General features: G+C 32.9%; 1 protein-coding gene across 1 annotated transcript; it reads left to right on the top strand.

The window, feature by feature from the left end:
• The first annotated feature begins 1,806 nt into the window (after positions 1 to 1,806).
• On the top strand, positions 1,807 to 25,504 carry LOC143075057 (glycine amidinotransferase, mitochondrial-like). Its single transcript, XM_076250318.1, has 8 exons — positions 1,807 to 1,934; positions 13,621 to 13,759; positions 14,332 to 14,595; positions 15,363 to 15,534; positions 19,250 to 19,415; positions 20,391 to 20,512; positions 23,676 to 23,826; positions 24,604 to 25,504. Exons 2-8 carry the CDS (start codon positions 13,647 to 13,649, stop codon positions 24,756 to 24,758), a joined length of 1,143 nt encoding a protein of 380 aa, XP_076106433.1. The 5' UTR covers positions 1,807 to 1,934; positions 13,621 to 13,646; the 3' UTR covers positions 24,759 to 25,504.
• The last annotated feature ends 702 nt before the right edge of the window (positions 25,505 to 26,206 follow it).

Here is a 26,206-nt window from a genome sequence, read left to right as displayed (position 1 = left end):
AGTTATAAAAGATATAAAAGCTTTTTAAGAAAAGACACTGGATAAACACTGGGAATACGAAGAACTCTATTATTCTGAATTTTTATTTAAATTTATAAAAATGGTCGAATAATGATATTTTATGTCATCACGGGTGCTGTTCTCTGAGATGGTGATGGTGATGAAACTTCAACAATCAGTTGCATTAATGCAGTGGTTGTATTAACACGCTCCCGGGGTAGAAACTCCTGAGTGTGTCAAATAACTAAACATTTTTAAGCAGTATATTGATGAAAATTACCATAAAAATGATAAAACTGATAAATTCTATAGATCTGTTATTGTGCACACGATGTAGGTACTGTTTATCTTATATTAACAAATAACTTCTCTATCCAAAACACTTGTAAACGAGAGACCAAAAGGACAATTAAACCCATACATCGTATGTCAAAAATGAACTAACAACGCCAGACAAAAAAAAGAAATGGACTAGAGGACAACAACGGTATACTACCATTATATATATATATAAGAAAACATATCTTTCAATTGCCTTTTTTAGTCGCTGTAAGATACGAACAACTGTATTGCGGTCGATTCTATAAAATGGTAGACGATTTATTCATACATCCATCAAAGCCAAAAACATTACACGGAACATGTACCTCAGGAGAAATACTTATCCAGTCGTAAGCGATTGAGCTGAAGAATTTGAGTACATAGACAATAATAGTGCATTGAATTGACATATCAACGATATAAGGATGAAGCTTAGAAACGGGGAAATGCGAGGCTGTGCCGAGCTATTTCCCCGTTTCGGGCCGAATCCTTATATCATTGAAATGTCAAGTCAATGCACTATTATTGTCTTTATACTGCAATCTAAAAAAAAACATTTTCAATTGTTGTTAAATGCGTTAAGGTTATTTATTTGATTTAAATATTTGGGGAAATCCCCTTTAAAAAGGCCTCATATCATGCTCATGGAGAAATTTTCAACACACTGAAATGTACATTTACCTGTTGAAACCCACACTCGATGGTGAACGAAATCATTTGAGTATGAACTAAAATATCAACCATAAGCATAACAAGCATTAGCCTTTCAAAAAGGGCTAGTCGACTCTTAGCTGATGAAAATGGAAAGTGCTCTCGCTTTGTAGATTAATTCATTTACTAGAATATCCACGTGCATCAATCAACAAATTTTACCACACACGTGAGGTCACACGTTATGAAGTAGTATATATATCGTTTAACGTTGTTGTTTACGAAACTCCAGAAGATTCGACTATTTATAGATAAAAGTCACCTGTGTACCAATATCATGAATATGCATGATTAATGACCAGGCAAAATCTAATTGCAAAAATAGAGAGGACAAATCCGATACTCTACGGGATTGAAGGACATTTACTAGGTTTGGATTGTCCTAACCAATCAATAAACTTTGATTATTCACGTCTCGTAATATCTTCCAATCAGGTAGCAAGAAAAATTCACGCACTGACTGTCCATCGTTCATTATCATAATGATTTATAGGTTGCAAACAAACAAAAAATATTAATAAATGAAATATTTTTTTTCCAATAATTGCAAAAGAAACAAGGTTGAGTCGTTCCACGCATCGTTGTATGCATTGGAAACAAGAACAGGTTGAAGAGGTCGTATGAATAATTAAATGTTATTTCGGCAACTTCTATTTTAAATATTTATGAGGAAAAGTGATATCGGGTCAGTGACTGTATACGATATAGAAATATACAGTGAACGCATTTTGACTGCTCAAATAGAAAGAGTGCAGTATAAATATCCTTACCCTTTCAGACTTTTACCGGTTTGTAGTGGCTATAACTATTAAGTGTCACGCAAAGTTAATCATCTACATCATCAAATTTTCTTCACGTTAAGATAACTTTATACACTTTTGGGGTCGCTCTGAGTTGTACAGGTGAGTTGATTTTGTCAAATATTTAATTTTTTAGTACTTGAAGTATAATAAACTTAGGTAATGATAGTCTAGACAATAAAGCTGTTCCTAAATTCAGATTATTTGGTATGTACAATTTTAGACTCGAATAATATGCAACAATAGGGAAAAGACAAAGACATAATGTCATAAGCGGATCCAGAACACTGCATTATTAATAACGCTATGGAGGAATAATTGTTAAACACATAGGGGCGTTTTTCAATAAAAGCGTTCCTTTCAGACCTAAAAAAAATGGAAAATCAACTAGTCTAAAATTTATTTTCAAGAGTTATTTTGAATACCTCTATTATAGACCTGTTTGTAAACAAAAAGTGCAATCTTAAATACTCTTTAAAATGATATTATTTTCATAATTTGTGTACTGTTTCGTAGGGGACTTTTGTCCCCTACGAAACTGCTTCTAAACACACATATTTTTGCAATTTTAAATGTTTCCTATAGACATTCCAGTTTGTATACGTTATATACTAGAAAAATCTCATTTTTTTCTGAATTGGAGAACCATTTTTTATTGATAAAGATTAGACAGTACTTCACATATGAAGGTACAATTCATGTTACGTAGTGGACATTTTGATGCGTTTCGTAATTGACAAAACCGCTTCGTAGTGGACAAAAAGTTTCGTAGTTGACATCAACCCTATTCTATGTTAATAAAAACATAATAATTACATTAGATGTATGTTTCATTATAATATTTTATTCTGATTGGCTAACTGTACATCACGTGTTATTCCGTAAGCAGTTGCATTGCTCAATACAACTTTTCTTCATGATAACACGTGCTCCAACAATAAAGTGCACAGGTGAATTAAATAATAAAATATATAAAATTCGTGTTTTCATGATCATAGCTAAAAAAAATGTAATTATAAGTATTGAATGCTTCTTTTTGTAACTTTATAGGGTTGTAAAAGCGTTGACCGTGCGTACATTTTTAGAATGAAGCGCTTCCGCGCTTCATACAAAATGTACTTCGGTCAACGCTTTTACACCCCAATAAATTTACAAAAAGAAGCATTCAATTCTTAAATAAAAGTTACGTGAAACTAACCTTTGTTATTTGCTTTGCACGAATATAATTGAAAAAAGAATAAAAAAAAAAAGACTGCATGGTAGTGGTAGTGTCCACTACGAAACGTTTTTCTCCCAAACTTGTTTCGTAGGGGACCGTTTCGTAGGGGACGTATTCACATGTTTTATTTTTTTCTCACAACCCCAATATTGCAATAGTAACAAGACTGACTGTATTCATCAAAGCGTTATTAAGCTGTACACTGATATTTTTTTCATAATTTTAAAACCAGTTACTGAAGGAGATTTGACCCGTTTCGTAGTGGACATTTACAAAAATATGGTATCACTCTGGTCCATTTGATGTGCTCAATTTTTCTTACCAACAGTTTAATTGCCGTTATAAAAGCATCACTTTTTTTGTAAGACCCTAATGTTTATATCTCTTGCAAACAAAAATTTACATTGATTTAATAAAACTGTTTATAAGCAAGTTTTAATGACTTCGTTTCGTAGTGGACATTGTGTTAGGGACACACCTTCTAAAATAAAAAATCCTATGTTCAAAGCTGTTTATTAAAATATGTTGGCTCTAAACATACTTTTGAATTATTAAAGAACTTATATTAAGTAAAATTAATATTTATTTCTTCATTTTTTTACGATATTTGAGAGTATGAATGTTGAACAGGCGGTCTAGGGACATGCCATTTTGGTTGTTTTGGACCATTCAGGAATCAATATCTTATCAATCTCTCTAAAAAACAAACTGTTTGTTATATCTAATTCAATGTACTGACTGCACAAAAAATTACTTGCAAAGATCAAACACATTTTTTTTAAAGTGGCTGGGACAAGAAAGTACGCTTTTATTGAAAAACGGCCATATATATGGTTTCCATTTTTAAGTTTTACTTAGATTCATGATGCATGCGACGCTTTATGGTAATTTATAAGATTATATCTCATATATATGCATTTGATATGGTTTAGTTATTTTAATTATGTCTTTGAACTGGTTCTAACTTAATTCGTAAAATTTCGTCAGTGTGTATGTACTTGCAAAACATGAAGCCAATTTTGTCTTGCAGGGGCCTTAGTCGCTGTGGGGTTTTTGAATTTCTAATTCTTGAAGGCCGTACGGTGAGATAAAGCTGCTTACATCTGCTTCATTTCGACTTTGTTGAATAGTTGTCAAAAAGGCAATCATTCCACATCTCCTTATTTTATAAGATTTGCCTTAAAGCTTTTCATTTAAGAAAAAAGTAATTGATAGGAAAACAAAAAAATAAAATAATGACAGGCTATTGTTCTTGGTATTTTTGATCGCTCATGTTGTCATCAATAAGAATAATTCAAGAAGAAGGAACATTGAAGAACAAAGACAAACCCGGCGACAAAACAAAATCAAACAATGGACTAATTCAACCGCTACTAGAGACATGTGATAAACGCAGACCCCGTACAAACTGAAGCAAGCATTCTCTGAAACTGAAATGCACCATTTGAAACTGGGTTAAACGTACGTTAATACAGTTATGGGCTGGATGAGAAAAAAATTGCATAAATCATTTCTTTTTTGTTTATTATAACATATTCAGTGAACGGAAACGGACGTTTCAGATATAGGCCTACCTCCGAGTAGGTATAATATATAAATAATACATAGCTGAGAGGGTGATAGAGCAGATTGTTACCCCGTGAAAACATTGGTAACCGCGGCGAAGCCAAGGTTGACAATGCTTTTTCGACAATCTAATTAAAAACCGATCTCTCATCGCTCCTGTTTCTGATATGTCGCGTGGCGACAATGCTTTTTCGACAATCTAATTAAAAACCGATCTCTCATCGCTCCTGTTTCTGATATGTCGCCACGCGACATATCAGAAACAGGAGCGATGAGAGATCGGTTTTTAATTAGATTGCTTTTTCGAGGGGTACCAATCTGCTCTATCACCCTCTCAGCTATGTGTTATTCAATTTATTATACTGAATGTCCTTTCATTATTGTCTTTTACAGTTGAATTTTAAACTCAAAGTATTTTACTATGACGTCATGTACATACCAACGTTACGGGTATTAGAAAAATCAACAGAAGTGAAGATGTTTTATTTTTTCATTTTTTTTTCATTTAGACAGTTAATGAAAAAGTTCTGAGCCAAAACTTAGAACTTAAGCATTGTCTTTAATTGTTTGATGTAAATTCAATTAATTGTCCTTTAAATTATCAATTTCTGATTGGTCTACACGAGAGGGTGACATTCAAAAAATTGTCTCCCGCTCAGCCATGGGATAGAGTAAATTATCTCCCCCGTATTAGCCAATCAAAATCTGGCATTTTAACGTGAAGTATAATAAAACAGATAATTATACTTTAGATTATTTGCAAAGTAAACTAAGGGTTCCTCGATATTGGTCATATGTGCATTTTTGTTGTAAAATAAACAAGTTTTTTCAACTTCCGGAAATTCAGCAATATCCGAAATGAATACATGAAAAAGGGGCACAGCATCTATGTATGTAGTACGGACAGTATGTAACGTTCGAAAGTTTTTAAGTTAAAAGTTGTGGAAGGGGTTTATTGCAGGAATATGGGTACCCACTTTTTCCGCTAGCCTGTCTATCCATCCTAAAATCCGAAACCCTGACTTTCACCAAACTACAAAACTATAAAAATGATATATAATATTAAGAAATAGTATAAACATTATATACGCTGAGGTTGACAAATAAGACTTTTAATGTGCATAGGTATTGTATCAAAACACAAAAGTGATTGAAAGATTTAAAATACCTAATGCACCAATTTAATCTTTGGTTTACACTGCATAGCACATATATCAAAGTATATTTGTTTCTTATATAAAAGATATACCCTTGGAAACATTATTAAAGACAATTTCATTTCAAATGTTCCTTATGGAAAGACTATTCAGGGCAGTAATATTTACTCCGTGAGAAATAAATAGCATAAATTCCATGTATTTCTTCTATTTGGAACACTCACAAGGGACAAGGGGACTGCTAAAAGGAAATGGATTCTAACGAAAAGAGACGGGAAGCCAAGGGAAAGGAATTAGGAATGAAAAAAACCAATCCCATGCGCACCCTTGTGAATTTTAAATTATATACTAAGTAATTTTAATTTTTGAGTTTTCAAAAGAGACGATACTTTTAAATTTTTTTTAATCTTTTATGGATGAAAAATTTCAAAGTATTTATGCATATGAAATTGTCACTGTAATGTACTTTTACGAAATAACCAATTTATTATGATATTTTAGCGTTAATGTATTTATAAGTAATAGTTTAGATAAGATCGTTAAAAAATACCTTGTAGACGTAATGAATGAACGTTCTTTTCAAATTGATAAGATTTCCAATGTTATATAACTGAGGGGAGTCTAGTCGATGGCAGAACTTTCGAGAAGGGATATATACTCGATGCTGCTATGATAATATATCATTCAATACAAAATAAAAATAAAAGATTTTTCACCTGAACATCTTCTTTTTATCTAATTTTATTACATTCTGAGGCGTACAGCTAAAGTCATCTATTCTTATTAACACTATATTTTACGATCAGACTCGAATAACGATATATTTTTACCAAATACAAATTTTATGTATAGATTATTACATGGCATTTTTCATATCAGACCCTTTATCGGCCCAAGGTTATGATATCAGCCCAAGAGCCGCACGAACTTACATGTGATAAACGTCACGGAAATTAACGGAAAGGCATGTGATAACATTCCGGAAGCAGTCAATAAAGGTACCTTTATCAGCCCGCTATGGAGTTTCTTAGGAATCTGATCAATAAACCTAGTAATCCTTTCATAGCCTTTTGATATTTTCAAATGTTATTGAACTGTAAAATTTTAGTAATATTTTATACAAGTATATGATAAACAAATATATCATACTTGCATGGGGTATTTGCCAAAAATAAGGCGAGGGAAATTTGTTTACCTCCAAATAAGTTTATTTATTAAATAGTATTGTTATATTTATATATTACGGTTTGAAATCAAATGGGACCCCCTCCATTAGTTTCACACTTATTAATCAAAATATGTTTATCCGTCCATGATTTAAGGAATTGACCAGACACAAGTTGTTTCCTTTTTCCTTTTTCCTTTTTCGATATTCAAATTTTGAAAAATATTACAAGTCCAAACTGAATTTTTTTTCCCTCAAAATTTTTTTTCACAAATTTTTTTTCCTCATTTTTTTCGTTTCCTTATTCGTTTTCTATTTCCTTTTTCGATTTTCATTTCCTTATTCGGTTTCTATTTCCTTTTTCGATTTTCATTTCCTTATTCGTTTTGTATTTCCTTTTTCGATTATCATTTCCTTATTCGGTTTCTATTTCCTTTTTTGATTTTCATTTCTTTATTCGGTTTCTTTTTCCTTTTTCGGTTACTATTCCTTATTCGGTTTCTATTTCCTTTTTTGATTTTCATTTCCTTATTCTGTTTCTTTTTCCTTATTCGGTTTCTATTTCCTTATTCGATTTTCATTTCCTTATTCGGTTTCTATTTCCTTTTTCGATTTTCATTTCCTTATTCGTTTTCTATTTCCTTTTTTGATTTTCATTTCCTTATTCGGTTTCTATTTCCTTTTTTGATTTTCATTTCCTTATTCGGTTTCTTTTTCCTTATTCGGTTACTATTTCCTTATTCGGTTTCTATTTCCTTTTTTGATTTTCATTTCCTTATTCTGTTTCTTTTTCCTTTAAGGAAATGAAAATCAAAAAAGGAAATAGAAACCGAATAAGGAAATGAAAATCGAAAAAGGAAATAGAAAATGAATAATTAAACGAAAAAAATGAGGAAAAAAAAATTTGAGGAAAATATTTCTGAGGAAAAAAAAACATTTTGTGAAAAAAAATTAGAAAAAAAAAATTTTTAAGGGAAAAAAAATTTGAGGAAAAAAAAATTTGTGAAAAAAATTTTGAGGGGAAAAAAAAATCGAAAAAGGAAAAAGGGAAAAGGAAACAACTTGTGTCTGGTAAGGAATTGTATATTTTGAAATACAATATGAACACTCATCAAATGATACAATAAAATGTTTTTAAATTATAATATTTTAAACGATGACTAAACAGAATTGTTAAGCATAAAATGAACACTATAAGGTTGTAAGACATTATTAGATGTACAATTTCTGGTCCTGACAAAGTTTACAAGGTTATAGGTAAAGGACAGGTGAAAAACATTTTAAGAAAAATCGAAGCATATTCGGTGCAAACACCTGTCAGAAGGAGTTTCAAAAGGAATAGAGTTGTCGTGAGTTGTATGAATGAACAGTTTGATGGCGATTTGATGTCTATGGAGAATGTTACAAAGTTTAATTCAGGGAACAAATTTTTATTAGTGTTGATTGACGTTTTTACTTTGTACCTGATAATTAGAGACCATTGAAAGATAAAAAAAAAAAAGTTTATCAGTAACTAAAGCACTGGAAAATATATTTACACAAAATAACACCATAAAACCAAAAACGATTCGTTTTGACAAAGGTGGAGAGTTTAAATCTGAAGTAAAGAAATATTAACAAAAGGAAAAAAATCATGTTTTTTACACACAAACTAGTCAAATTAAAGCCAACTATGCAGAAAGAGTGATCAGAACTATTAGAAACAGAATTGCCGCTTACTTCATGCAGACACAAACTAATTGATATATAGACGTGTTACAAGACATAGTTAAAAGTTACAACAATACACCACACAAATCGTTAGGTGAGCAACACTTGCATCTGTAACAAAGAGAGATACATATGTACATTACGAGAGAGAATAGAAAAAGGAAAAAAGTTGACGTAAAACCGGTGAAATCTGAAAAAAAAAGAAAATTAGAACAAAAACATTCAAATTTAATTCCGGAGCCATTGTGAGGGTGTCATACTTGAAAAAAGTATCTGATAAAGGTTATTCGGAAAATTGGACGTTAGAATATTTCAAGATTTACAAAAGATTCATCAGAGAAAATCGGGATTGATACGTTTTAGAAGACATGTCAGGCGAAATTTTGGCTGGATCCTTTTACCGTTACGAAATTGAGAAAATTACAATAGACGATACCAACACGTATAAAATAGAAAAAAATATAAAAAAGAGAAGAAATAAGGAGAACAGGGAAGAGGAAGTATTCGTAAAATGACTTGGATGGCCATCTAAGTTTAATTCAAGGGTTCCACAACGTGAAGTGAAAGACATAAAAAGAAATGAATTGGTGGATTTGCATGTATATATAGGATGGTAACGGAAAAAATGATTCATTTTTGAAAAACAAAGTGACTTTTACACTTCACCTGAAGAAGTTTCCGTATGTACTATAAAATGAATAGTCAAACCTACGTCACGGATCCGGTGATGTGCAAAAACTTTTACAAAGAAATCTTTCGATCCATACAAATTTTAGAAAACAGAACAAAATTCAAACCGGTCGTGGATTGTACGGAAGATGATCCTACCTGATTCCAGTGAATCCTAATTCTACACAAACAGAATCAACATTAATACAAAATAAACTAGTGGCACCTGTTGAAGCAGATGCAGAAAAAGCTGAATCCAAATTAGAGGAAAACAACAGTAAGAAAAAACTGCATGTTAAGATTTTTAAGAGTATAAAAGTTAAGAAAAGAAAAAAAAACAGTGTCAGAAAAAAGATAGTTGTCACCAAGAATACATATTAAAAAAAAGCGTAAAACAAAGACTTCAAGAATAAGAAAACATAATAGAGATTACATTGACAGTGTTTGGAAGGATATTGTAAATAAGAAAAAGCGGAAATTGTAAGTAAAAAAAATGGCCTTTCTGAGTGAAGATAACAAATCAATTGGACAGCCGATGGAATTATCCATTTTTGCGTCACCACCTTACCAGGTAGCTATCGTTGAAACGTTTAATACAGAAGAACGACCCATATCGAACCTAGTAAATGAATCTACAGCTATTGAAATAGTGATATCTGGGGCTGGAAATGACTATATTGACCTTCGAAAATCACGTCTTTGTGTTAAAATGTAAATATTGAAAGCTGACGGGTCACATTTAGTCGCACAGGAACACACCGGTATAATCAACCAACCACTACATAGTATGTTTTTTCATGTGGATGTGTACATGAACAACAAATTGGTTTCAGTCAACGCAAATAACTATCCGTAGAAAGCCTACTTAAAAACAATCTTATCATCAGGCAGCGATGAACAAAATTCACAACTTCAGAGTCAGTTGTTCATGAAAGACGGCGACCCAATGAACTCCCTCTCATTCATTAAATTCGGGGTATGATAGCAGATACGAGTACACCAAAGAATCAAGAATATTCGAGTTAGAAGGAAATCTATTAGAAGATTCTCTTATGTTGGACAAATATTTGATAAATGGAGTTGATATATACTTAAAATTATTCCGGTCTTCCACACCATTCCTGCTGATCTCAATTATCAGGTTAAGATTGTAGATGTATTATACCGCACATGTAGGTGCAAACCTGATCCAGGCGTCATTATCAATCACAGAAATCTTCTTAGAGAGCATCCAGCCAAATATTTGATAAACAGAAGCCACGTTACTCAGAACGTCATTCAGAAAGGTGTCACTGAGTTATATTGGTATTCCAAATTTCCAAAAGTACTTCCAGATAAGGTTGTGTTTGGACTTTTGCCACAAAAGGCTGTTAATGGTGATTACACGATCAATCCTTTCGATTTTAAACACTTTTTAATATGGAATCGGTGTCTTTAAAGATTAATGGCGTTGATGTATATGGGTCACCGATGAAACTAGATTTTGGAACGAACAGAAATTATACGTCTGCTTATGTCAGGTTATTTGAAATATGTGAAAAGTGGAACAAAGATACTGCCCTCACCATTTCCCTTTTTGATTTCGGAAAAGGATACACATTCATCGCTTTTACATTAAACCCGTATGATTTTCAGGAGGAATTTTTAAATCTAGTGAGAAACGGAAATGCTAGATTAGAAATGAGGTTTAAATCGGCTACTAAAGAGACTATAAATTGCTTGTGTTACTATCAGACACAGGCCATTTTAACTTGCGACGAAACAAGAAACATACAAATAGTAGAACCATGAATTCGCAACAACTGAAAAAAATACTACAGAATAACATCTGTTTACAAAGACGTGGTGGTGTTTTTAAGATAACTGCCAAAAATGGACTTCCGTTTCGTACAAAGGATCACTTTCCACAGATATATATCATCAATACAGATCCATACCCCAATGCGGGAAAACACTGGTTATGTGTAATATTTAATAATTCGTCTGATCCGGAATATTTCGATAGTTAAGGCAAACCACCGTCATTTTACGGTGAATATTTATCCAATTTTATTGCCAGAAATAGTAAGCGATGTACAATGTTATCTCAAGTGATTCAACCAAGTGACTCCTATCTGTGTGTGTTATACGTACTTTTTTTCATATTCATCATGTGCCATTTTATAGATTATATGACATGTTCCAGTCAACATTAAAACAAAACGATGAACTAGTTAAATTGTACTTTAATCAACTGTTTATTTATTGAAATAAAAAAAAAAAAGATTTGTATTGTAATCAACTGTTTATTTATTGAAATAAAAAAAAAAAACATTGGCATTGAAATGAAAGTGTTTTTTTTTTTTATTTGATGTCACCCTAACAACCCCTTCATTTCTTACAAGGACATCACCGAAAGAAGATGTCGAATGAAGTCCTTTTTACCGTTTATGGCCCCAACGACGATGTGTGTAGTTGGTCCCACCCAATCCGGAAAGACAATGTTCACCAAAAAATTAATAGAAAATGCGAATGTAATGTTTACCGAACCCCGGACGAGAATACTGAATGCGTATTCCGAAGACCAACCTGTATTCCAAGAAATGCGAGGAGAGAATTAAGATGTGACATTTCACGAAGGTCTACCGGATAAAAAGACAATAGAGGAGTTCACTCACGACATGAAACACGCTTTGATAATAATAGATGACTTGATGTCTAAACTTGTTCAGTCGGATGATGTTCTGCAATTGTTTACTGTAACCAGTCATCACAGAATGGCATCATGCTGTTTCATCTCGCAGAATTTATTTTGTGCTGGGAAACATGCCAGAAGTATTTCTTTGAATTGTGTAAATTTTGTTTTATTTCGAAACCCTAGAGACATGAGACAGCTTTCGTCATTTGCCTCCCAAATTCTACCGGGCAAGACAAAATATTTTTTAGATAGTTTCCAGAAAGCCACTGAAAAATCCTTCAACTATCTTTTAGTAGACCTGTCCACTCGTCGAGATAAAACATACATGTTACGAACTGGTATATTTCCAGGTGACGTATGTGTGGTGTATCAACCTGTATAAAAGTATGTGTCATGCTTAGAAGATGTTCATTTCTTACCAAACAGTACAATGAGTAGACGCATGCAACTAAATAAAACTGTTTTGAAGTTTATTTACGAGATTACTCCGAAACAAAGAAAAGCTGTTTTGTCTCATATCACCACAGATCAAATTGACCTATTATCCGAAATTGCATTGATCATTTACAAAGGTATATTTCCAAACAAAACCAAATACGTGAAAGCACTAGCACCATACAGATCCGTTATATTTAGATTAGGCTCAAAGACAGAAAACCATCGGAGTAAGAAAAGACTACTGATACGATATAATAAAATTCTACCAAACATCAGCATTAGGGTATATTTAGTGCCATGGCGAAGGAACTCATACTGATTTCCAAGAGACAATTCGAGGAGATGTCAAAGGTTTCAACAAATAATGCAGATAATGACCCTAAAATAGAGGAACGTGTTCAAACTGAAGCAAGTGCAGCAGAAGAGGGGGGAAAAGTTGACGTACAGTCCAAGAGTACCTTACTAGACAACAGTACTCAAACAGGGAATGGGTTGGTGTTTTCTGAGAACAACACAGGTGTACTTAACGGACCTCCAGGTGTTCTTGCTCTGAAGAAAAAGAAAAGGACAAATATAAAATGGTTAAAATATTGATTACTTTTTATTGACAATAAAAAAAAAAGATAACAGTTATAAATGAGAGTTATATGTGTTCATCGTTTTGTTTTGATGTTGACTGGAACATGTCATATAATCTATAAAATGGCACATGATGACATAATCTCATGAATATGAAAAAAAGTACGTATAACCCACACAGATAGGAGTCACTTGGTTGAATCACTTGAGATAACATTATACATCGCTTACTGTTTCTGGCAATACAATTGGATAAATGTTCACCGTAAAATGACGGTGGTCTGCCTAAACTATCCAAATAACCATGTGTTGTGTTACAAATATAAAAAACATTCATAGCATTTGAATTTGCCCTCAAACAATGAAGACATAAATACAAGCAGAACAGACGAGTGCATGTAACCAACAGCTGTCAGGGAAAGTAATCGACCAATAAAACGAAGTATTTGAAAAAAAGTTTTTATAAATAATAAATTGAATTGTTATATATATCAGGTATGTTATACAGACACATTATATGGACCTATTATTTCATAAAAATTATTTTTTTTACCTTTCTATTGTTCATTGCCTCGTTTGTCATGTTCGTTATTTGTTTATATTTTCAGCTGTTCAACAAAACAACACTAAAGCCATGACGATTGTAAACTCCCATAATGACTGGGATCCTTTGGAAGAAATCATAATTGGAGTATCAGACTTCTGGTGTGTACCCAACGAGGAACCAGGATTTAAACCCCCTCAGAGGTAAATGAGGATTTAGATGTATGGTAAAAACTAATGAGACAGCAACTTATAGACACAAACAGCAAAACTTTATATCCTCTGGTCAGCACACATTTTTCAACACTGATCAAGTGCATATATAGGGATTAAATGTAGCAAATACTATTACAGATCGGCAAACCATTACCAAATTTCCTCAATAACAAAACACATTAATTTCAATAAAATTTAACATACAAAGATGTTCCTGACTCAAGACATACACAAAAACATATAGGTATAAATGTTACAACTAATTTGTTAAAGTAATGCATGTGAAAGAATTTCTGAAATAGTAAGGGAGTTTGTGAAATGCATTGTTATAATTATGAATTATGGAAGTTCGTACGATATCTATAAATTCTAACGTAAAAATATACTTAAAAGTGGAGAATTAAATTATTAGTATCGTCCGGTCATGATGCCTTGCAGAGCCTTCTCATTGTATCAGTTGTTTATTTGTTTCCTCCTAGATATGTGTGAAATGTTTTCCACTGAATGTTTGCAAGCATCAATCAATCAATGATATATTGATAGTATTTTTTTTCTCTCAGGTCAGGGAAGCGAAGTGATGAGCATATAGATAAAGCAGCTATCCAAATGGACAACTTAGAGAGGGTTCTTACATCCCAGTGTAATGTCACAGTCAGAAGACCGGAAAAAATCGATTTTACACAACCAGCGAAGACACCGTTCTTTTCACTTGCGCATCAACATGGAGCTTCCTGTCCACGTGACACCCTGTTGGTAATAGGAAATGAGATTATAGAAACCACAATGAGCAGACGAGCTCGATATTTTGAGTCCATGGCATACAGGTAGGAATGCAATTGAATTGTCTCGATTCAAAACACTTCAGTGATAATCGATTGAATTAATTAAAGTTATTGTCCGTTCCGGTCGGTTCATTCCATGTAAAGTCAAGATAACAAATAAATGATATTTTTCTGATAGGTTAATGTTTTGCAAAGTAGTACAATTAGGATTAAAAGTTGGAAATGTGCACGTGATATTTTACTTGAAAATTACAGAAAAGTAGTTCAAGGATTGACAATTTCTGCTTAAAGACACCTATGGACTCAAAAGTTGTTAAAAGTGTAATTTATGTAACGTGTCGGATTTAATGCCTTCACTCTGACCGGGCTCAAACCGTTGTTGTATATTGATTCGTTAACGTGTGACACTCGCCCTTCATCGGATTTAACGTCTCTTCATTTCAACCGACTAGTCTGCGTATATGCATCCTGCACAACCAATAGGACGCCTTACTTTAGAAAAGAGTTGTATTTCTGGACGAGAGATGATGATGAATGGAGAGATATATGATGGATTGGTGGATGGGTTGATGGATTAGCAGGTTACGTAGTTAAAGCTTACTTAAATGTAAACTTTGAGCATTTTTTTGAAACACAATATTGTTCATTTATTTATTAACCCGTACATTTGGTAGCCTCTGATAGGTATTATCGACCGAGCGGCACTCTCTCGCTGTAGTTTTTTCTTCGGTTAAAAATTCGGTTTTGATTTGTATTATTCTTGGACATATAAGTTGTGTAATTAACAAATAGTTCTAATTTATTTTTAGGAAAATCATGAACGATTACTTCGAAAAGGATAAAGAAATGTTATGGACGATGGTTCCGAAACCAACCATGGCAGATGATATGTATAACGTAGACTTTCCGTGGGACATCAATTGTCAGGAACGTAAACAATGGATACGGAATTATAAATATCAAATCAATGAAACAGAACCGGTAGGGATCAATCAAATATCGATTCTGAAAAATTCTAAAGATTTAAACCAAGATTTTCAATCCAATCTTTACAATTTTGGAATAATATCAAAATCTTTGATATATTCTACGCTTAACACTACTATTCCCCATGCTCAAATGAAAGATCGACTATATCATCTCGTTAAACAGAGCCTTTTCTACAAACATGGTAAACGTAGATACAAATTCCTTGTTTTAGGTTATGAAAATCTTACTTTGTGAAGAACACTGTTTTACAATACATCATAGATGATGAGATCGCAATGGTTGACGTTTTGATCGACACCATATTTGTTGAGTTTGGTGGAATAATATTTCAACAGACAGTCCGTATGCTAATGGGTACTACTTGTCCACAACAACTGACCAACTTAGTTTCGTACTCATGAGACAAAATTTATACATAACCTTCTCAAATACAGAAAAATAAACAAATCTTGAAAATTTATCTAATTTCACTTTCAAATATATTCATGATTTTCTGTCGCCTAATACTAACGCACATTTCAATGAGTAAAATTGAGAAAGGAAATGGTGAATATGTCAAAGCGACAACCATCCGACCATAGAGCAAACAACAGCCGAAGGCAACCAATGGGTCTTCAATGTAGCGAGAATTCCCGCACCCGTAGGTGTCCTTCAGCTGGCCCCTAAAATATGCATAATAGTACAGTGATAATGGACGTCATACTAAACTCCGAATTATACACAAGAAACTAAAATTTAAAATCATACAAGACTAACAAAGGCCAGAGGCTCCTGACTTGGGACAGGCGCAAAATTGCGGCGGGGTTAAACATGTTTATGAGATCTCAACCCTCCCCCTATACCTCTAGCCAATGTAGAAAAGTAAAAGAATAACAATACGCACATTAAAATTCAGTTTAAGAGAAGTCCGAGTCCGATGTCAAAAGATGTAACAAAATAAAATAAATAAAATGACAATAATACATAAATAACAACAGACTACTAGCAGTTAACTGACATGCCAGCTCCAGACCTCAATTAAACTGATTGAAAGATTATGTCTTCATCATATGAATATCAGGTACAATCCCTCCCGTTAGGGGTTTAGTATCATACTATCATAAAATATATGAGAAGAACATAACCCGTGTCATGCCAACAACTGTTTTTTTTAAGAAATAAATGTGTTTAGTTCCGATGCAAAGACCCTATCAGTGAATCAATGTTAAAGCCAAAATATGCAATCTTTAATGACCTGACAACAGTATCGTAACTATATCCCCTTTTAATAAGTCTATTTAAAGGTTTTGTTAGTTTCTGAGGAGAATACTGACATTTTTGTGCTTTATAAAGAATATTTCCATAAAATTTTGGATGTGAAATACCTGAACGTATAAGATGTCTGCATGTTGAGTTATATTTACGAATTATTTCCTTATACCGGTGATAAAATTTAGTAAATGTTTTGACGAGTGCTTACATCTCATATATATCCCAGTGAACTCGAAATTAATGATACTATCAAAAAGAAGGCCTGCGTCATATCTTAATCTTTTCCTTCAAATCTAAAATATATGACAAAGGTGATGATTTGAACTAACCAATTGCCAACTTCCAATTTTCAGCAGTAACATATATTTCATCGTATGGCGTTCAGATATATCAGTTATTGCGTTTTGCTCGTGCATGTTCAGACTATACCGACTTCATTAACAGAGATGAGTTCCTTACACACAAACTGCTCCAACAGAGTTATGACGAAGAACAACTAAGATCGACACTACATACGTTTTACGGTCTCCATCACGAATTGGCTGGGCGATACGATGTCAGTGTCTAAACTCACTAGCGACATGTTTTCGCGGTCAAATGGCTTTATGTACTAAGTACCAGTAAGTCGTCTGAACTATAACTTGATCGGTTGTGTCCTCTTCACAATTGTGGCATTTTTTACTGAGTGTGAATTGCATGACAGGGGGTACATGCATAGCAGAAGACGATTATCATGTCGACGCATCCGGTTACGCTCCATTTGGATTGAAGCCAAATGATACCTCAAATTTAACCCCAAAAAAATGATAATGTTTTATATACTTGAATGGCTAAGTTTTACTATAAAACTCGTTAACAAAGATCTCATTTTAAAAGAAAATCCCTTTTTTTTTTATCAAAATCTTCAGTAATGTATTATTGATTTATTATCTTCTCCTACTCTATTTCGGCGACAGCTTTTTCGTATGCAGTGACATTTTTTATGATCTCTAGTAGAAATTCAACAAACGCACAGCGCGAGTGCGAATCCTGCACATCCACAATCAATAAAATCTTTAGAATATTTATATTATTTAACTTCTCGTCTTATATTTCATGGAAAAGTTATTAAATCATTTCGTACCATAAGTATTGCGATAGGTTTATAATTATATCTGGGCTTTTAATTAGCTTTAACAAAGTCGGAGCAGTTTTCGAACAGCACTTTGTGTCATATTCCAGCCTCTTTTATACTTGTTTTTTTTTCTTTCTTATGATTTTTATGTGCCTCTTTGTACTTTCGTATTTGTGTCTATAAATATGAAACAAATGTACAATACTGAGGCATGATAACAAATGTACAATACTGAGGCATGATAACAAATGTACAATACTGAGGCATGATATGATGTGTTGTGTACAAATGTACAATACTGAGGCATGATAACAAATGTACAATACTGAGGCATGATATGATGTGTTATGTACAAATGTACAATACTGAGGCATGATAACAAATGTACAATACTGAGGCATGATAACAAATGTACAATACTGAGGCATGATAACAAATGTACAATGCTGAGGCATGATAACAAATGTACAATGCTGAGGCATCATAACAAATGTACAATACTGAGGCATGATAACAAATGTACAATACTGAGGCATGATAACAAATGTACAATACTGAGGCATGATAACAAATGTACAATACTGAGGCATGATAACAAATGTACAATACTGAGGCATGATAACAAATGTACAATGCTGAGGCATCATAACAAATGTACAATACTGAGGCATGATAACAAATGTACAATACTGAGGCATGATATGATGTGTTATGTACAAATGTACAATACTGAGGCATGATAACAAATGTACAATACTGAGGCATGATATGATGTGTTAAATACTGAGGCATGATATGATGTGTTATGTACAATACTGAGGCATGATATGATGTGTTATGTACAATACTGAGGCATGATATGATGTGTTATGTACAATACTGAGGCATGATATAATGTGTTATGTACAATACTGAGGCACGATATGATGTGTTAAATACTGAGGCATGATATGATGTGTTATGTACAATACTGAGGCATGATATGATGTGTTATGTACAATACTGAGGCATGATATGACGTGTTATGTACACCTCATTATACAAGTCAGAAATATGACAGTTGTTTTCCTTGCGTACGATGAGTTAGAGTTTTGATTTTGCAATTTGAAAAAGGACTTTCCGTTTTGAATTTTCTTCGGAGTTCGGTATTAATGGTATTCAACTTTATAGGTACTTAATTTAAGGGTTTAAACATTTATATGAATTTCCTGTAGAACTCAATTGAACTTGTCAATACAGCGAAATCAAGTACTCATAAAAATACAATTTATTTCATAATATTTTTGACAGCCACGAAAACAGATAAAATGCCATAATATTATATTTTCCTGATTTATCTAGTTGTTTGACGCTGCAGAAGTATTGAGACTAGGGAAAGATCTGATAGTACAGCAGAGCACCACAGCTAATAAGAAAGGCATCGAATGGCTGAGACGTCACGTGAAATCTCGTGGTTATCGTGTGCACGAGATTCACTTTCCTGACGATTTATATCCAATTCATATAGGTTGTATTTTAAGTATCCTTTTCATTAATTTGTAGTATAAGATTATTGACTTCAATGCTCTTCAACTTTGTATTTGTTTGGCTTTTTAACTATTTTGATCTGAGCGTCATTGATGAGTCTTATGTAGACGAAACGCGCGTCTGGCGTATAAAATTATAATCCTGGTACTTTTGATAACTATTTACTGACTTTATGTGTATTGGCCCTGATATAGGATATGGGGTAACTGTACTTTAGCCCTGAAAATCGAATAGATGAGGTCCAATAAATCATAATGTAACTTTTATTTTCTATAAGTCGTAGTGGTGTTGATATTTCTTACCATCTGTTTAACATGTTTAAGTAATTAATACTAAATGCAATTCAATTTATCAAGCAAATATAAAGTACATGGGAAGAATAAATCAGATACTGGACCATTACTGTATGCGTGATTTTTGGTGTTAGTTATCGAACATGTCGCACACAAAAATACTTTGATTTGTTCCGTTTATACTTGAAGGCGTAAAACATTTGCAACCGTTAATGAGTATCCTGAATGAACACATGAAATACTATGGCTTTTTCCGTATTGGACTTTGGACCAAAAAGCAATTTCAGCAAGGCAACGTCATCGGTATTACACATTTTCATCTATCCGTATTAGAATTAGATTTGATACTGTTTGATGGTCAATGAGACAAGTATCGACCAGAGACCAAAAAAGGGCAAAAACCAAATAAAACATACAAGTTGCACGAAAGAGAAAAACAAGGTAATATAATGCGACAAAAGAAAAGAAGGAATCAAAATTACTTGCATTTCATCGAGAAAATATATAATCAGTTTTCGGACTTTCAAAGACAAGGCAGCTCTTAAGAAATTTGAACTATATTATAACTTAGTGCTTTAAGTTGATAATTATTGAATATGAAATCGTATTTGCTCTTATATATCTGCATAAGCATTTTTTTCTTTTCTTTCAAAAATGAATAGACAGTACATTGGCTCCTCTGGTACCACCTACAAAAGAGAGAAAAGGTATCCTCGTCAATTGCCCAGAGAGACCAATCGCTAAGGAAGATAAAGAGAGAATTTTCGAAGGGTCTAATTGGGAAGTAAGTATTTATTTAAAATAGGATTGTAATAATGAATGATTTAAATTCTTCAACTTTATATGTGATTTGACCTTCCAACTGTTTTGAGCGCGACTAATGAATATTTTATTTTGAATAGAGCGCTATTGAAGAGTCATATATAAATTGAAAGGCGCGACTGGAGTACCAAATCACCAGACTGGTATCTTAGATGAGTTTTTAATAAAAGACTGCATTTATAAATAAACAGTTTAACTCTATGCTCTAACAGCATCATCCATGATGTAAGAAATGTTAAAAAAATCGGAAAGGAATAATCGTTCTTATTTTTTTTTATTTTTTATTTTATTTTACTAAATCGTGTAATTTTCCCGTTTAGAAATAATTTAGTTTACTACTAAATTGGATATTGGAGGGGGTGGGGTTGGTAGGAAGAAAAGATGAAGACACGTTAACATTTCTGGTTTTGGGATTCGAATACTTAGTTATTCAACGACTATGAATAAAACATTTCTGCAAGTTACAGAATTTAAGTCGATGCACCCTAGTTGACTCCAAAAAGAGGAAGGGACAATTTGTTTCAATCTTCCTCGTGCTTAACTCTGCTGCATTGTCCGGGTGTGGCTATAATTATGTTCTTTTTCAGTTAACCCGGCTCTTAAACTTTTTTATTGGGTTTTTATATATTTTTGTCCCGATCATTACTGAAGCGACAATAACTGTAGAAATGTACTTCTGGTGCAGTGGCATTGGTAGCATTTAAGATTATTCTGACCACAGGGTTGATATTTCCGTTGATGAACTGTTCACCCCATAGGCATAGGGTATCATACGCCGTCCAGCTCAGGACATCGCTACTGGCATGAACATACGGATAGCGTATCTGCTCTGATTCCTTGTCTCGGTTTGGATGTACTGTTGGTTCTTTTTGTCAGCTGATCAACGTATGTATTTTGTATTTGGCTTCCCCTGAACAGACATCACTGTGGATCTGGTACAGCTTAATTTAATGTTACTAAAAGCAGAAAGTTGTTCAAAACTACTCAAATGTAAAGAGAAAAAAATTAGAAAGCTGACATATCCTTCAAATATTTTTCAACAATTTTATTTATTTCTATAAAACAAACTTTTTATGTAACACTCTATATTGCTGTAAAGGAATTTTGCTACAATATGGCAAAGTTTACATTTTGATTTAAATATGTAACGTGTAACCGGGCGATCAATGGATCCGTATCTGAATAAATCAGGATTTCAAGTGTTCAACTCAATTTTTCACCACAACCAGTTGTCCTATTCAAACAATCAACACATCCATAAAAGGATTTACAACGAAAAATATATACACAGCACGATGCACATAAATCAAAATGCAAGGTGAAGTACCTCATTCACAATGCATAAACACACTGTATCATAACAGAATATATATACACAATGTCACTATGCAATCACTATGCAACATGTTTCAGACCGATTTATTCCGATGTCACTAACAGATTATTATGCAACATGCATACGGCCCTTTATTACACCATGTCACCAACAGATTACTATGCAACATACATCAAGCAAATATCACACAAAACGTATGAACACAAAATCACATATATACAACTTCTATTTACAACGTCCACCAATATGTAGTATCACCTTGTTAGTCTGCAACTTACCACAATAACACAATGACACTATTACACTTGCACAATGTTTCAATTCACAAGGAATATATATATATATATATATAACACAGCTGAACTCAAGCACTAACTATCCCTTTGAGTTCCCACACAATGAATATTATCCAACTGGTAAGGTTTAACACAGAGAACTTTCACTAATACACTTCCACAATATAACAACTTGCAACACCAGCAAGTAAACACCTTGTATTCTCACTAATACAAATCTATGAAGTATTCACACTTCCACATAGTACAACTTGCAACACCAGCAAGTATACACCTTGTATTCTCATTAATACAATAACCACTTATATATATCAGATTCACTTTATATATTGTATCACAATCACTATTGCAATATCCACATATAAATCCGAACACTATTTATATATCCTTTGGAATCACTTAATTCACTCTACTTACCAGTTGGAAAATAATCCCTGATGTTATCACTTCAACGGTCCACATATAACTGACAAAGTTTCTCTGTCTTGAGCTGGTTTATATACTACCATATGGAACGGTTCATTATACTTAAAGGGGTGAAAATCAAGACTATACCAAATTTAGGGGTGTTTTAACAAATAGACGGTGCTCCAACTATGGAGAAACTTATATACATATAGAAACACAATTAACAGGAAAAGACAACTGGTATTTCACATCAAAATAAATGAACTATGACCCATTTTCGTTACACTTATATCGAAACACATTTTAGCGAAATTTAAATAAATTTTATTCTGAAGAAAATAAACATAATTATTTCCTATAGTATTTTCGTTTATGTTAGGAATGTCCTTCTAGATAAACACTAAATATCTGGTGAAAACAATTAAAAATTGCAGTTTTGAGATATGTATAGGCATTTATAATTTGGTCGTGTTTTGAAATTAGTGAAATATACGATGCTTTGGTATTTAGATTGGCAGTGAAAAACACCATTCTAAAATGTTGTAGGTGTAATATTTACAACAGCTTAATAACTACTGAAAACCAAATGTTTGAATTCTAAATGAAAAGAGATGCTGAATACCAATGAGAAACTTAACCACACGAACTACAACAGACACCTGAAGGCAATCTTTTTCCTTCTTCTTTATCTTCCTGCAATAGCTGTCTTTTTAAGTGTTTAACTTCAAACTCAGCTGAGTCTTATAAGCATGAAAAGCGCGTCTGGTGTACTAAAATATAAGCATTGTGTCTTTGGTGAGTTTTTGTCATTCTCCAATAGTTGGAGTACACCAATATTACCAAATAAATTGAATTACACTAAAATCAAAAGTTGTGTATAACAATTTGGTCATCAACGCTAAACAACCACAGAGCCAGGTTTAATTGAAAATATTTTACAAAGACATCATTAAGATCTATTTTCTATTTGACTTTATTTATTCTGTATATTCCTATAAAATATCAGTTTCGTTGAAATAAGTCTTAACTGTCGAAAGTTTAATATCACTGACCTTTACAGGCTTATGTCAATTGTTTTCTTTCAGATAATTGATGCTCCACCTCCTAACACCATGACGGTACCTGATCTATGTATGTCCAGTGCCTGGTTAAGTATGAATATGTTATTAGTCGGACCAGATAGAGCTGTTGTTGAGGAAACTGAAATACCTACCATCAACTTTCTAGAGTCATTAGGTACGAAACTGCTATACCTAACTTTGTTGTAGTCTTGTGAAGTTATGTCAGATAAGAAGTACGCGGAGTGTGTAAAATGTTAAATCACAAAAATACTGAACTCCGAGGAAAATTCAAAACGGAAAGTCCCTAATCGAATGGCAATATCAAAAGCACAAACACATTAAACGAATGGACAACAACTGTCATATTCCTTACTTGGTACAGGCATTTTCTTATGTAGAAAATGGTGGATTGAACCTGGTTTTATAGCTCTAAACCTCTCACTTGTTTGACAGTCGCATCAAATTCCATTATATTGACAACGATGCGCGAATAAAACAAACAGACATAATAGGTAAAAATGTCAAAATAGGGGTACAGCAGTCAATACCGTGTCTCAATCTTAATCACAACAAAAACAAACAAATATTTAACAAAAAGAAACTGGATAAATTACTTGCTTTCAATGTAAAGAGGATTCATTTTCTAGATTCAATTATTCCCGAACGGAATTTGATATATAAATTGATGAACATAATTGATAAACTCGAAGCACATGATCAGAGCTTTATGGCTGTTCCAACGGTAAACTGATCATTTTGATTTCATGACAGACATTGTCATAATGAAATTATCAGAAAGAGAAATCTTTGACTTTTGTGTGGTCGTTTTAAAACCGTTAAAAGTCTTCTGTTATATAGTAAGATGTATATGTAGTTTGTTTGATGACTGTATAAAATTATCGGTTTACTATAAATACACTGTAACATATTATTTGAAATTGATATATTCCAGGTATAAAATGTATACGTGTGCCATATAGAGATTGTTACAGATTTGGTGGAGGCCTTCACTGTCATACATTAGACGTCCGACGAAGAGGTGAATGCTACAATTACTTTCCAAATATGGACAGTAATGAAAATCATATAGCAGACACCCGTGCATGATTAGGCATTTATTTTTCTTCCAACATATTTAATGGCAACAGTAATATACCGCTGTTTACCTGTATAAGAAAACATAACCTTAAACATATATTAAATTGTAACTGGCAGAAACCACACCGAATTAATACTTAAATATCCCAAAACTGAAACAGAAAGAAAACTTTAGCTGAACATGACTTAACTGTCTCATTGGTCTTATCGTAACAATTTTGCTTACGGAGTGGAAAGTTCGCTTTGTTTGATCACATTGTACAAACTAATGACTTTAAAATAAGATTATGCTGCTTCTATAGACACAGGGAATTTCTGTTAACCTTTATTTAGCATGAAGTAGAACTACATATCATCCTTAAACCTTTTTTAAAGTTGTAAGTTGATTAAATACAAGAAGATGTTTGTCCCGATCATGGTTTTACTGGCAGATTTTATTTCTACATTTCTCTACATCACATTGTTAACGTTTATTCTATTCTTAAATGACATTCGTTATGCGCATGTCCAAAGCAAAAAATAATGTGGTTATTATTGCTGTATATATAATGTCTTACTTGTGCAACTTAATAAGTATCAAATTAGCATTATATTTCATTGTCATTAATTTCTAAATGAAGAGGAAAGAATCCTCGATACGATAAGAATGATGTGGTAAAAATAAAACATTAACATTATGTTTCAACTTACAAGTTAAAGAATTGTACTTTTGCAATTTGTGTTTTGTCATAATAAACCTTTTGATAAAGATTGTAATTTAACTGCTGTTGTTGTATATCACTGTGTTTAAGAATGTTATAATGTTGTATGTTACACCCCTGTACCAGATTAGGGGAGGGTTTGCGCCTTCAAACTAGTTTAACCCCGCCACATTCTGTATGTGCCTGTCCCAAGTCAGGAGCCTGTAATTCAGTGGTTGTCTATTGTTGCTGTGTTACATATTTGTTTTTCGTTCATTATGTTGTACATACATTAGGCTCACTATGCGGTATGGGCTTTGTTGAAGGCCGTACGGTGACCTATGGTTGTTAATTTCCGTGTCATTTTTGTCTCTTGTGGAGATTTGTCTCATTGACAATCATTCCAAATCTTCTTTTTATAGTCAATACGTTAAAGTATTACAGTTTGAAGTCTACAATATATCAAGTTCAGAGCTAATCAAAACTACGACTACATAACTGCTTTGCCAAATGTTAACGAGCAATACCAGTAGCAACAAGCATATATCAATCGGTATGGAACCTTTAGAATCAATACCAGTAACAACAAGCATACATCAATCAGTATGGAACCTATAGAATCAATACCAGTAAAAACAAGCATATATCAATCAGTATGGAACCTATAGAATCAATACCAATAACAACAAGCATATATCAATCAGTATGGAACCTATAGAATCAATACCAGTAACAACAAGCACATATCAATCAGTATGGAACCTATAGAACCAATAC

Source organism: Mytilus galloprovincialis, chromosome 5 (assembly GCF_965363235.1).
Source record: "Mytilus galloprovincialis chromosome 5, xbMytGall1.hap1.1, whole genome shotgun sequence".
Lineage (NCBI taxonomy): Eukaryota > Metazoa > Mollusca > Bivalvia > Mytilida > Mytilidae > Mytilus > Mytilus galloprovincialis.
This window is presented reverse-complemented; position numbering and strand designations above follow the sequence as displayed.

What these genes read in the sequence shown, in the direction of transcription:
- LOC143075057 (XM_076250318.1), top strand. Translation starts at nt 13,647, where the DNA reads ATGACGATTGTAAACTCCCATAATGACTGGGATCCTTTGGAAGAAATC. An exon ending in TTTGAGTCCATGGCATACAG is followed by an intron (nt 14,596 to 15,362) that starts GTAGGAATGCAA and finishes ATTTATTTTTAG; the next exon opens with GAAAATCATGAACGATTACT. An exon ending in TCGAAGGGTCTAATTGGGAA is followed by an intron (nt 20,513 to 23,675) that starts GTAAGTATTTAT and finishes GTTTTCTTTCAG; the next exon opens with ATAATTGATGCTCCACCTCC.